This window comes from Formica exsecta, unplaced genomic scaffold (genome assembly GCF_003651465.1).
Source record: "Formica exsecta isolate Colony F162 unplaced genomic scaffold, ASM365146v1 scaffold363, whole genome shotgun sequence".
In the NCBI taxonomy this organism is placed as follows: domain Eukaryota; kingdom Metazoa; phylum Arthropoda; class Insecta; order Hymenoptera; family Formicidae; genus Formica; species Formica exsecta.
In genome coordinates this window covers 1,600,889-1,616,327 of record NW_021850877.1, presented here as the reverse complement: position 1 = coordinate 1,616,327, position 15,439 = coordinate 1,600,889, and the positions used below count along the sequence as shown (strand labels likewise).

The following is a 15,439-nucleotide window of genomic DNA, read 5'->3' as shown; positions in this document are numbered from 1 at the left end:
TCTTCTCATGTAAATGTATGATTAAAAAAATATTGAAAAAATGACATGTATCACGTAAAATAATACGTTTTGCGATAGCCATTTCAATTTTTTTAAACATATCTGGACTTGCATTTTCTCTCGCTTTCAAGTATTTTCATTATTTATAAAAATAAGCAAAATAAGAGATGTGCAATAAACCAGAACATTAATAGGAATAATACTTGCATTTAATAGGAATTATATTTCGTCGGCTAGAAAGATTTCATAAAACGAAGGATTCCGCGCAGGAGGATATGATTAATTCCTTGGAAGAAAATTAGCCTTTATTTTGTTGAAATTTTAGAAAAGTAGGTCAAACTACTGTCATAATGAAATTTTAAAATATGCCTCGCCAAGGAAGCAGCTCGCGTATCTACGACATTGTGGTGCGCGCGATAGCATTACTACAGGAGTACGTAGAAACGTATCGAGAGACGAGTGAAAACGAGTATCCCGTGAGTGTGCTGGACGTGCCTCGACCCTTAAGTAAACATTCTTTCGTCTCTTATTTGGCTACATACGGGCAAACGAGGAGAGCGGACCATTTACCTTGCAGGCACCGTGGTCGTTCGTGGTAGAACCACGAAGCGGGTGATCCATCATTTTTCGACTGTTAGACGCCTCGAGTGAGTGTCTGCGATACGATATGAATGCCTTCGATGCATATTTATATCGCATTATTATTAATTTTCGTACCATCAAACAATTTTTGTAATTCTATATTAATATAATAATTGTATATTAGAAATTTGGATGTCTAAAAATAATAATAATAATATTCATGGAAGAAAAAATATAGAAATATAAAATAGAAATATGAGAAAGACGCGTTCCGGTGTATGATTTTTATTTCTACTAGAATAATGAAAGAATATTTAATGTATAATGGTTTAAAAGATTCACGTTTACATCATTGTAATATGTGCGTGAAACTCACAAAACAGATGTAATTTATAAGATAAAATATTTAATATGCAATTTCAGAAAATAATGAATATTTTACATATAAAATTTTACTATATAATTTTAACTTATTACATTTTATCTTAAAATAAATTAATTTTTTGTTTTTGTTGTTGGAGTAGAGCGACCACATTACTAACCGTGGAATATTTTGAATGGAAGAGATATATCTTAACATCAAATATGCCTTATGTCACCCTTCTGAAAGCCAAATATACGTTTAGTCGATACGAGAAATAACCGATAAGCGGAACGATTACAAATGGGGTGTGATACCTATTAGGCGACTATTAGGTGCCTGATAACGCGACGTATTATTGATATAATATTTCATTGTATTGCGCGATGCTATCTGTGTAACAGACATCTACTAATACGTATATCTCTGATTCGTCGATTACACATTTTTTAGATAATCGACTGCATACTATAAATAATCCCAATGAGTTGTGTAACTATATATATTTAGATAATCGATTGGATACTATAACTAATTCCAATGATTTGTATATATAAATATAAATATATGTATATATAAGTAATACTCAGATATGCATTTACAATATATCAAACATTTCTTGTTATTATATATGTATATAGATATGATGATAAGAAATTTTTGTGTGTAATATATTGTAAATACATATCTGAATATTATAAATATTTTAAACATTTACTTTTTATTTTATACACATGAGGTTAGTCAATAATTAAGGTTTGAAAGATAAATGTGACAGAAAGACATCTGTCATATAATTAGAGATATATTAATTCATAAAATAAGAAAACTTGCAAAAGATACGAAAATGAAATAAGAAAGGAATTATTAACAATCATCGAATTTTATTCTAATAATTCGGAGGATTAATTTTCTGAAATATACTATAAGAATCGAAAAGAAGGTTTGACTGTATGTGTGTGTAAACGGCACAAAAGAAATATATCAGTCTCCAATGAGATTTACGAATAATTTCATCCCCTATAATCGAAGATCTCAGTTTCTACTTTTTATTTTCTTAATATTATAGAAACCGTTAAAAAAACAAATTTAATGACAACAAATTATAAATAAAGTACCGTATTACGAGTTATCGTATTGTAGATTACGTGACACAAGAAGATTTCTGAGAGAAAACGAAATGTCTCGTTGACAATTTGACCAATTTCACCACCATCTTCCAGCTGAACAATTTCACGAGTCAGACTCAGTGGACAATCATCGGACTTGAGTCACAGTTAAATTAATGATGCGATAATATCGATTACAATACAGTCTCCGGTAACTACCGCGCGACGCACCAAGAATCCCCAAGAAGACGCCGCGGAATCGTCCATCCGCTCGCACCCTCACCACATCTTCACGCCTATTTGCCTCTTCTTCCGACTTCCACGGTCACGTGGCGAGCATCTGTGCATCTCTGTCTCACGTCGGTGCCTCAAACGACTTCTGATTGGTCGAGGGGGAAATTCACCGTCTAGGGTGGCATCACCATCCCCGTCGCATCCGAGGGAAATGCCTCGCTCTGTCTCATTCTCGCCGAAGGATCTGGTGGGTGTAGCTCTCGGACACGCCCGATCCACGATGGGCGTAGTCAGAACCAGCTGCAACGATTCCATCTAGTGGGGAAGCTTTTTCGGTGGACACGCGGTCATCCGCAACGTCACTTTGCGACGCGACACCGAGCCGCCTGCTCGTGTCGTCGGCCTCGTGTAGAGATCGTGATATAATCGTGGGATCGATCGAGAGGCGGTTATCGATCATCGAGTGCGGATGACCGATCTATGAATCGGTTACCGATTGCTCCAATGACATTCACGTGACAATTTACGAAACTGTGCAAAGCGTCATTGAAATACACACAGATACATCATCTACAGTAAATATCGTCAATAATCGATCAGTTTAAGAAATGATCGGATGAAGACTTTATCGTAACTAGAGCTAGTTTGCATCAGTGTTTGTTTTAAGAATCATTCTGATATGTCTTCATTGTTCAATCGTCATTGATCTTTTAAGCAGTTTGATCTATGACTCGTTCGAATCAGTGTCGGTAGAAAACATCATTATATCAATTACAAGTGGACACCAAAGCATCTAGTTCCGATTAGTGTTGATATTAAAAAGACAATCTCACCAGGAAGTATGTGTTAGAGATCTACAGTGATCGCAGGATATGGCAGCTATGCATTACAACGCGCAGATGGTCTCAGAAGATTTGCATCCTCGACATCTTTACAATTTACAACAGAGACTCCAAGATTCCGGATCTTCGCCTAGATCGGAGGACGCCAGATCGCCGCTGAACAGTCGAGTGAGATCGCTCGAGGAAGTGCGTTTCGTGGGTGCTAGATCACCGGACGTGACGGAAGATAGAGTAATCAGGTATCACGATGACGCTGGAAACAAACGTTTCTTTCAAGACTCGGAGAACCCTTCTAGAAAATGTTTTAGCGACGAAATAGCGACAAATCGTTGCCGCGAGTCGGAAACCTCCCCCGGAAGAACGTCCTCGCCGCAAAACTACATTCTCAGCTCGCCTAATCAGCATAGCAGCTCCATTGGCAAAACGTCCTTCTGCATCGACGCGCTTCTCGGTCGCGCCACGAAGCAAAATGAAATAGAGCAGTCATCGGCTGATCGACAGAAAGCGTTCTCCAGAAGCCACGGGATCCAATCCGATAGTCTAAATCTTAGCGGTATTCAAGAACGGGAATCCCCCGGCGCCATAAGATGTCCTGGAGATCAAAGAACAACCTTGGGAAATCCCTTAAATCCTTTCATTCAGCATCATGAGTCCGAATCGCCCAGTCTGGAGGCTCGAGAGAGACATTCCGCCAGTCGCGAGACCGTTCTCGGTCTCCATACCGGCGAATCCGGCGTATCTGTCCAAAGAGGCCAGTTCAGGCCCGAAACGGGGACCAGCAACTACCGGAACGACCGGCTGGAGAACGTCGAGGACGACACGTCCGTCGACGTGGATCCGACGCGGACCGGAAGCGCCAGTCCCGGAAGCAACGCGAGTCACAGTGCCGCTTCCAGTCCTCCTATATCTCCCGGCTCGGAAGATCCGTCCAGTAACGGCATCCTGGGCCATCAGAGTCTCGCGTCTGGGCCTTACGGCGTGAGCGCGGCGATGGTCAGGCAGAATCAGGGCCTTCTACTGCATCCCGCGGGACCACTTATCCATCCAGGAGGATTGTACTATCATCCGGCCAGCGGCAGTGCTTTCCACTCGATACACAAGGAGGGTCAGCCAGTCAGCCATCCCCAATCCGGAGGGCCTCATCCTCAGCAGCATCACATTCATCCACTCCAGCTCGAGTGGTTCGCCCGGACCGGCATGTTATATCCCAGATTACCCGCGGATTTAGCCGGTGAGTGGATTGACACGATTAATCCGATTAATTAATAATGGCTGTTTAGGATATCTTAATTTTGGTTATGCATCGATATTGACCTGCAACCATTTGCAGCTCTTGATATCTATGGTATAGAAAAGAGATGCATTTCGCGAAAGTAAAAAAGTTTTGTTATTACGTTTGAAATTTCGTGAATATTGGTTTTAAAAATCTTATCTTATTTAAAAAGAAAAATTTGAAATATACTTAATAAGAACTTAAAGATAATATTGATAAAATTATTAATTTAAAAAAATTAAATTATTATTAGGATTATTTAATATGATTATAATAATTATCTTTGTAATTAACTTTATAATCTAACGTTTAAAATTGTTAAATATGGATTATAAATCTGACTAAACACGGCAAGCCGGAATACGGATTGCATTCCTAAGCATAAATCATTCCGATCGAACTGGTCTTATCAACCAAACGCTGATGCGTCTAATTAATTGAATAATATCATTACGATCGCTGCGCCAAAGAACGATACAAGCAATTAATCGCGTGATATCTGTGGTAAAGATTGCGATAATTATCATCACTATAAAAAATAAAACAAGTTTAATTCTGCTATTATATGATAAGATATCATTTATATGAGCCTTTGAATTAAAATAGTATATATAAAGTCAGAAAATAGCGACATATAAATAAATAATAACACATCATAAATTTTTGATAATGGTTAATTACAAGAATGATGACATCAATGACACCAATTTTAAATTTCTCTTTATGAAACAGCATAATAAAATAAAAAAATTTGATTTTATATATACCTATAATATTTCTGTAAATTCTCTTTTACAATATACGAAAACACAAAAAAAAAGAAATTTAATTAATTATATAGAAAGTTTTATCGTTTTTATTTGAGATGTGACATATGTTTGTGATATATGTTAGATATTAATTAAATTTAATTTTAGAAATTAGAGATTTCCAAACTCGATATGCGGGCTGTGCGATTTTTATCATAATCGAGAATAAGATTGCAAGGATTGCAAGTATTAACATAGTCTTTGTAAGAAGCGCGACTCGACCTTCACGTTAAAACCGTTAATCCTTTTTGAATGCCTGATAAATTAATGATTTGATAATAATTTGCAAGGAAATTGAGAACGCAACCGATAAAGATCGTTACAATCGATAATGATACTCATAAATCGTTTTTTCTTAAGTCGACAGTGACGCGATGCCAATCCCAGAAAAAAATATGCTGATTGCGATTTTATCGCTGATCGCGAATCGGTAACAAACAATGTGCGAGATAGTGCGAGAATAGAGGCGAGAGAAAATCCAACTAAAAAATATATTTATAATCGATTTTGAAGTCACGAATCTCTTAATAAGAATTTAAAACCACTCTTAATTATCGAGTTTCTTAATCCATCAGGGAATTAAACAATGTCTGTGAATTAAGTCTCGCGAATGTAAACAGATAACGGGGTTTTATTTTTTTCCGAAAATATCCAGTAGGATTTATTTGACAATTTAATTTGCAAAATTTAATTCGCGATTCGATTAGTAAAAATATCCAATGACATTGATTAATGACTTTGCAATCAAATCTTTGTAAAAAAAGATATATTCAAATTTATCAAAGAGGGAAATGTATTGCGCAAAATCGAAATCCCTTGCGTAGGTGAGTGGATCGCGTCGGATGATATCGACTGTAACTCATGCGTGGGAGGTCGTGTTATGTTAGCTCTCAACGGCTATTACTAGCTATTAACTCGAAAGTGAGAGGCAACGTCGAAAGACAGATTGCCGTTACGATGAGCAGATAGTACATGTTTACGTGTCTAATGTACCGCTCCAATAGACCATATTGGCCGACTACTCAAATTTTACGATCTCGATAACACAGCGATATTCGCTCGTAACTTTGAAAAAATATGGTTTCTCCAATTTGTAAAAAAATATATATATATACATATTTGTAACGCAAAATATTAGAAGGATATCATAAAATGAGATATCACACATACACAATTATTTAAATTTATCTATATTTAATCTCGCGTGAATAAAATGTTCAAAATTTTTATTTTCCTTTTTTTTTTTGTTGATTAAAAAGAAAATCTACCGTTTAAACACACAAATCAAAAACACACTTATACAACACGACAAATATTCCCACTACTGTAAATAAAAAATCTCACTTTTCTTTATATTTTCTTTCGAATTACATTTTATTTAATAAGATAATTTTACAATTTTTTAATTAATCTTTCGCAATTCTTTCTGAACAAATAAGAGGAGATCTAAAAATGCATCTCTTCGCCCCTTGCCTTTAGAATCCTCTACTTACGAAGAAGAAGAACTGCATCGCTGCCAACTAATTCGCAAATCTTGCCACGAATCACAGAACTGTCTGAAAAATACAAAGAAGAAAAAGGCGAAGGCGAGAGGAAAGAAAAGGGGACTAACTAAGTGGCGGCGGAGGAACTTGAAAAGCAAAGGATTCAGACATGAGGGAAAGGGGGGAGGAAGTGCAACAAGGGACTTGGTTACCACGGTAAATTTCACGCTCGGAAAAAAGAGCCGTGGCCGCGTTGTCAGGCCAATCAGTCGAGGGCTTTTATCGAACAAATTGGTCAGTGAACGTATGGCGATGGCGGCGGCGGCAGAACGGCGGGGCACAGGGGAGAAACGAAGGGAAGCAAAAATGAGAGGCGGAAGGGCAGCGGGGATGCCGCGGACACAAGTGGCGGGTGCGCGGGGTATTTCCTGTCAGATGATCCTGATTGGTAGTTGCCGAGCAATCCAGCGTTGACCAAAAAAGACGAAAAAAAAAATCGAGCGGTGGCGTAAAACAAGCGCAAAAAAAGAAAAACGAAAAAAAAAAAGAGAGAGACAGAGCGCACATGCGCGTGGCACGAAATAAAACGCGCTTCGAATACATCGACCTCCCCTTCTCCCCCTAAGCCTTCCGCCTTCCCCCCCTCGCATGGAGGCCATCGTCGGTGGGATACACGGCTCGACTTGTTAAAAATTGCCGACGGCACCACCCCCGCGCGACGTTTTGTAAATAACGAGGGAGGAAAGGGGGAGGCAGAGGACCAGGGGGCAAGAGCGGTAATCGAGGGGCAAGGGGAAGGAGGAGGAATGCCAGCTTTTATTTGCGGAATATTTGTCGCGCGTTATGCCCGCGCGCGGCGACGCAACGACAACATCATGTTTCATCTATCCCGAGCCGCGCGTAACGGCGTATCGAAATTTAACTAGCGCGCTATAAACGGGATGTGTGCACGTGTCGGGGCCCGCGTATTGCACGATGTACCCCGTGCCCGAGCGGTACCGCCGCCCCACCGCGTCCCAAACCCCACATCAGCGCCCGGTCGCCAGATAGTTATCCATATCGCGTTACGAACGGATGGCCCGCATCGCGGCCGCTCTAATTAGCGCGATTCTGCGGCCATCGATTGCCGCTGTCGAATGGAAATGGCCATTGAGATGGCGAAACTTCATCGTTACTATAATAATTATATTACTAAAATTATATCGGGAATGTGTGTACATATGTACACGAGCAGTATATCTTGAAAACAGATCATTTAACTTTGAAATTGCATATCGCTTCTTAATCAAAATTTTACTAGAACTGAATATTATATATTCAAAAATTATCTCGAGAAACTTTAAGATTGGGTATTATCGAAAAATAATTCATTGTTAATTCAAAAATCATCTGGTCGAAAAAAAGAAGAAAGAGGAAAGAAGAAGAAAAATATAAAGAACATAGCTTGATTATTCTTTTATGATTGGCAAGAGATACCCAAAAATTGAAAAAATACAGTTGTATTATTTTTCTTATAAAATTTCTAATAAAATAATAGAATAGAATAAAATTAAAGATAACTTTTCTCTTCGATTTAGTTCTAAATTTTTTTAATCGTCGCATATATATGTCAATCAGCAACAATCGACATCAGTCGATAGTTGACTTCTGCATTAACGTGTGAAACAATCATCGATTTTCCGATGGTGACAGTCACATGGACACGCCGACGATGATTAATTGTTCGCGCGAGTTGAAATGCAATTGTAATAATTACTGTCCCCGCCGAGCACATACCGGGAAGGAATAAATTATTCATCGTAAATTTATAGCCTTTTTACATGATATGAGCGCGCGTTGAGAAAATCCTTAAGCGTTTTAATAATATTAATTGCAGATATCGATATCAACGGTAAATACATAAATAATAGCGGAGGGCGTGATAAATCTCGCGTTCGATAAAACTGGTAGCGCGGTGATTTTTATTTTCAGCATTGTACTTTACATATTTTACGACAATAATTTAATGATGGCGAATGTTTGATTTGCCGATTATGAAAATGTAAAATTTTCGCGCTGACGTTTTATTTTATGCGTCTGGGCGCTTCTTATTTCGCAATGTTATCTATGTTACATTACAATTTTCAATGACAGTAAGTTATAGAATTTAAAATATAAATGTTAAATAAATATGAACATGCATTATATTAGTTTATGTGATTTGATTCTATCTTTTTTTCTCAGTGCAAAAACGTCAATAGAGTGATAATATTTGTCTACATATAAGCACATGCACAGTATATATATATCTCTCTCTCTCTCTTTCTTTTTTTGCAAAATCTCTTTCGCGTAAATGTAAATCGAGTTACGAATTCCTTTCTAATGGCCGATGGTCTGTGAAGATATTTTTTCAAGTTAATGGGGAGCTCTTAGAGTAGAGGGTGCAAACGAAATTAAAGGCGGTATTTGCCGTCGAAGGGTGTCGAAAAAAAAAAACAGCATTGCCATTTCTTTTTGATGCCGCAATGAGAGATCGCACAGTAAAATTAAATATTTTATGAAAATGAACAATATATACTTTGACAAACTCTTTTATGCTAATTATGTACGCGCTTTTATATTTATCGCCATAAATTTTACGTATTTGCAAAAAATTATTTGCCAAAAATTGATAAAACTGTTCTACTTTCACGATGATTAAATTAATAATGTAAAATATATAAATAGTAGTAGGATATAAAAAATTAATGTTTTGCATCCATTAGTTTTAATACATACTTGTCTTGATACGGGATAAACTATTATTACACAAAGGCACAAAATATATTGATCAAGTATGAATTGTAATGAATTGAAATTTAATCTTAATGCGATATGGCGTTAAATAATTGTGGTGTTAATATTTTTCTTAAAATAAAATGTGTAAAGAATTTTGATTGTTATATTTCATCTACGACCCATGTTCTCTAAATGCCTTGCCTAGCCTAACCAAAACCGACATTGCCTTGCCTAGCCTAACCAAAACCGACATTGCCTTGCCTAGCCTAACCAAAACCGACATTGCCTTGCCTAGCCTAACCAAAACCGACATTGCCTTGCCTAGCCTAACCAAAACCGACATTGCCTTGCCTAGCCTAACCAAAACCGACATTGCCTTGCCTAGCCTAACCAAAACCGACATTGCCTTGCCTAGCCTAACCAAAACCGACATTGCCTTGCCTAGCCTAACCAAAACCGACATTGCCTTGCCTAGCCTAACCAAAACCGACATTGCCTTGCCTAGCCTAACCAAAACCGACATTGCCTTGCCTAGCCTAACCAAAACCGACATTGCCTTGCCTAGCCTAACCAAAACCGACATTGCCTTGCCTAGCCTAACCAAAACCGACATTGCCTTGCCTAGCCTAACCAAAACCGACATTGCCTTGCCTAGCCTAACCAAAACCGACATTGCCTTGCCTAGCCTAACCAAAACCGACATTGCCTTGCCTAGCCTAACCAAAACCGACATTGCCTTGCCTAGCCTAACCAAAACCGACATTGCCTTGCCTAGCCTAACCAAAACCGACATTGCCTTGCCTAGCCTAACCAAAACCGACATTGCCTTGCCTAGCCTAACCAAAACCGACATTGCCTTGCCTAGCCTAACCAAAACCGACATTGCCTTGCCTAGCCTAACCAAAACCGACATTGCCTTGCCTAGCCTAACCAAAACCGACATTGCCTTGCCTAGCCTAACCAAAACCGACATTGCCTTGCCTAGCCTAACCAAAACCGACATTGCCTTGCCTAGCCTAACCAAAACCGACATTGCCTTGCCTAGCCTAACCAAAACCGACATTGCCTTGCCTAGCCTAACCAAAACCGACATTGCCTTGCCTAGCCTAACCAAAACCGACATTGCCTTGCCTAGCCTAACCAAAACCGACATTGCCTTGCCTAGCCTAACCAAAACCGACATTGCCTTGCCTAGCCTAACCAAAACCGACATTGCTTTTTTTCCCCGCCCCGTTCCCAAAAAAAAAAAAAAAAAAAAAAAATTGATCTTGGTCACATATTGATCCATCCAACCGTTTCGTTTTCAATCAGCCGAATATATGTCCAAATAAAGTATATCAATATTATTAATTCAATATTCGTGGAACTAGAATGTACGCCGTCGTATTTTCACCAAATCGATGACGTTCGGTCAAAGAAAACTGAAAGATACCCCTCAAGAAACCGCAATTAAGGAGGATTCGATTCTTCACGGGCATTTCGATCGGCAATTTGGCTTAAATCGACTTGACGAACCGTGAGGGTAGCGGCGTGACGATACGGCCGGAATCTCGTTTTTTTTCCTTCTTTTTCTTTTCTCTTTTTTTTCGACCCGGTCCCGCCGTCCATACGAACGGAGAGAAACAATGACGAGGAGATGGCGGCGGAAACTCTACCAACAAAAGGGGGATGATACTCGGGAGACAGAGAGAGCGAGCGCGCGCGAGGGGTTGGCGGATGATTTAATTAGTTAATTGTGCGTCATTCATCCGTCTATTCATCCCCTTCGTAGCCTCCCACGTCCCGGCACGCCGCTGCCACCGGCTCTGTCACCATACCGTTCCCATGGCAACTCCGCGGACTTATAGTCCGTTTAAACGGCCAATTTTGCGTTTCCGACGGAGATCCGCGAGAGAAAACCACCCGCTTTCCACACTTTGCCCATTACATTATGCACGTATAATATTATACATATACATACATACAACAATAATATAATATAATAATTAATTAAAATGTATCACATATATAATAATCAAGTAATAAATATATATCATAGGAATAATATACTAAAAATATGTGTAATAATGATTCGAGACGTATAATAATTCATGTAACAAGAAGAAAAACAATTAAAAATAATATTAAAAAGGACTAATTAAATTGCGCGAAACAACGGAAGGAAGTTCTATCGGCTCTTACCATGCCGTTACTGTCGCCCTTTGTACTTTATACTCTAACATATGGCGCGCCGATTGCGGGGGATTAATCCTATTTGTTCGGGATTTACAGCATTCCTATTAATTCGACCGCAGCGCTTATGGTGTTCGAGATAGCTAGGTTTGCGCGGCTAATTGCACGAGATATCGGCGCGTTATCTACTTCCAGGGAAATTTAATCGGGTATTCATTTAAAATTACGAGATAAAAAGTTTTTATGAGAGATAAAGAAAAGAAAGGGTGTGCAAAATATACAAAATCCGGAATAGTAGATTAATTTATCATTATCTAATTATTTAAAAAAATAATATTAGAATTTCGCAATAAAAATAATCAAATAAAAAAAATCATATTTTACATGTAATTATGACTTTGGAAAATAGTCCAAAATATAAAATAAAATGTAATTACTGAGAAATAAATATTCAAAAATTTGTATATATCTCATATTTAATTACTTATATACATAAATTATAAGTATTATTCATATACATATATGTTATAAGTAACCAATACGAAAAAGAGAATCTATTAATTATTTTATATAATACTATTATTTTTTATATTTATATGTAAATTATATTTTGATACGCGAATAAAAAATATTCATTGATCAATATTTCATCCGCATGATCAATAAAAGTCAATAAAAATTATTTCTCTAATAAACATATATATTCAAGCTATATATAAAGAGGTCCATACAAACTTTGAAAATAACTATCGCATTATTTGTAATACGATAATTACATAAATGTAATAGGAAGAAATGATTTGTGTGTCTGATAGAAAACAGCGAAACAGATTTACACAACAGAAACTGATGACGATAATTATTTTTTCGCACATGTAACGTGGTATTTATTCGTAATGGTAGCAGTTTCAACGGAGGCGACGTAGTCGGCGTCGGGCGAATCAGCGTCGTTAGCGAGTGGCTTCTCGTTCGACCTCGCAACGACGACCTGATGTCGATGTTGTTTCCGGATCGGAATTAAAGCTCGGCGAGAGAGTGGCAGGGAGCATGGACGACGAGCGCGGATAGTCGGAGGCGGAGGAGAGAATTGGGGAAAACCGATGCACTCTCGCTCGCTCGTTCGCTCTTGCGACCGCACGCACGCACGCACGTATAGAGAATGTATACGAACATGGGTATATACGCTGGAAACCGGTGGCGGCGGCGGCATCAGGTCCGCCTATAAGCGTATAGGTGGTAATGGCGTTTCTGAATTAGCTGCCAGCTAGTTTGGCCGTCCGCAAGCAAACAGATCTTGGTTACCCGATGTGTAACATCCCGCGCGCTCGCTCAAACGCGCCATTCCGTGTCTATATACGGGCCTTGTTGGTAATACTATTCGCGTAGTTACGTGTGTGTGTACGTGTATCATACGCCTATGTGTGCACGCGTGCATCGGATACCTGTCCGATACGTGACGCATACGGTTGAGCTCCTTTCGGCCGCAAAACACCTTTGACTCTTTGCGAGCTTGACCAGGCAACCGGTTTAATTTTCGATGCAGCGGATCAGTGTTTTTTAATCTTATCCAAATGAAAATAAGTATTTTCTTGATAAACAAATTTCTGATGATGAAAAAGAAAACTATCCGCGGTTAACATAATATACAACATATCCTATTTGACGTCTAGGATCAAAGATCGCAATCGAAGATTAATTATCATGCTAAAGATTCATGAAAGATTTTCCAGAGCTACTGTTAAATTACATACACCACACAGTCAAAGTATATAATTATTATCGCTTTTAAAAAATTATCAATTCGTTTTCTTCGTTACTATAGTACAATTGACTAATTGTAAGTGTTAAAGCAGCGTCCACCGACACTCCATCCGGAGATTTTTGCGGGGAGCTTGCATCTATCCGGCGACGATGCGAGAAGATGGCGAATCGGGCGAGTCGGTAGAAACGCGCGCGGAAAAAATAAGAAGTAACATCGCGGATGTTTATGGCGTGATTTGTGGCGAGTTCGCGAGCCCGAGTTCGGGATTAAATTCAGCCATTTCGGGTAAGGAAAATAGCCTGATAAAACTTGCCCAACTTTTCTACTCTTTCCTCTTTCTCTCTCTGTCTCTCTCTTTATCTATCCATCGCCGTCTCTCTCTTGCTCTTGCGTTCGTCCGGCTCCATCCCAGTCTACGACCATCCCCGGCATATCGGGGGTGGTTGTCGGACGGCGAGAGGGTGGCGGATAGCGACTCGCCTAGATTCGTTTAGCTCGGATCTGAGGGGTAGATAATTCGGGGGGCGGAACATGGCGAAGGGGCCCCGGGGACCGCGGGCGGAGCTTGCCGGCGATGCACACACGCGCACACGACACCCGCGCGTATACACAGACAAACACATATGACAGTGCTCTTTCATACACACATATAAACGGACAGGTTATAACACAGCCACGGAAGCAAAAGCTGAGAGAACGCACCACCAACGAAGTCGTTACCAACCCCTTCGCTTGCTCACCATTCCCCTACCTCCCTCCTCCCTCTATCTCTCTCTCTCTCTCTCTCTCTTCCGCGCCCTATTCATCCCCGTCTTCCCCTCCTCTATCCCCCTCGAGACGACGAGCGCGCGCGGTGCAAGCCGGACGGAGGGTACAGCGGCATGGTTAGAGGTATACACGCCGATTTAGGACGCTAATTCCAATTTGCAATTCGCTATTGGGTAATTGCTGCCCATTAGAGGGAGGCCATTTTCGGCTACTACGTAGACCAGCGTAGAACCGCGTCCACGACAGCTATGTATTTTACGTGAGAGCGGAATGAGCGGAGATCAATGCATCTTCGAGTAAAAGACGAATCGTCAATTATTTTTGACAAAAAATAGGATCCTGAGTTAAAATAGTGCCTCTAGTTCGATGATAAAAGAAACGAACAAATAATGTCTCCTAGTTATTAATTTTTTTAAATCTTTTACTTTATCTTTAATCCTTTATTTTATCTTCGATAACAATGAAAGAAGCTGCCAGAAAAACTTAAATTATTAATCAAAGTAGAAAATATTTTTATAAAATAAAATATATATGATAATTGTATGTGATATAATATATAATAAAAATATTTTATCATAAAGAGAATATATATACGTCGCGTTATTTTTCCATCGTGATATGAAGCATTTGGGTCATCCATTTGAGTAACGCGTTTGGGCGACCGACGCACAAAAAGGACTAAAAACGAAGGTGAAGTTCCTGCGGGAGCTCGGATCGAGTAATCAGTTTTAATTAAGCGTACCTTTCGCTCGAGAGTTAACGAGGGTAGTTACTCGTTAGTCCGAGATACCGTGCGATTCGCCGACTCTAAAAAAAAAAGAAAAGAGAAAGAGTAGCGCACGAGATCGGATCTCGGCTCGACGGGAAAAAGAGTTAAATATATTCAGATGATTAATTCTGTAAGTATTACATAACAATCACCACACATGCCAAAGAATAAAATTCTTATACACGATATCATGAATTGTTGCATTTGTACAAATTACTGCGCGTTATTACAAGAAGACTATCAAATGATATAAAATCAAATATTAAAATAAATGATATTTTTAATTAATTTAAGAATACAATTATTTTTTTATTATTGTAATTAAAATTATATAAAAATCGTAAGAATGTGCTGTGATTCATTTTACTCCATTATCTGTACCCGTTAACGACGCAAAGCAAAATACGCTGCGATACCTACCGCATTGCCGCCCTTCATTGTGGCACAAGGGTATTCATGCGACCGGTAGAGTGTAATTTTTCCGGGGGTAAGCTACAGGGGATAGAGCGGGAAAGAG

At 39.0% G+C, this 15,439-nt stretch overlaps 1 protein-coding gene across 2 annotated transcripts in view; it reads left to right on the top strand.

Moving 5' to 3' along the window:
* The first annotated feature begins 1,697 nt into the window (after positions 1-1,697).
* Positions 1,698-15,439, top strand: part of LOC115239030 (homeobox protein Hox-A1) — a 24,307-nt gene continuing 10,565 nt past the window's right edge. The window contains exons 1-2 of one of the 2 annotated variants that reach the window (XM_029813329.1): positions 1,698-4,359; positions 6,690-7,208. In XM_029813329.1, the coding sequence (XP_029669189.1) occupies positions 3,159-4,359; positions 6,690-7,168 (1,680 nt within the window). In that variant the 5' untranslated portion in view covers positions 1,698-3,158 and the 3' untranslated portion in view covers positions 7,169-7,208. Of the gene's footprint in view, positions 4,360-6,689; positions 7,209-15,439 lie in introns of those variants that run through there. The other variant, XM_029813330.1, reaches the window with a different exon arrangement.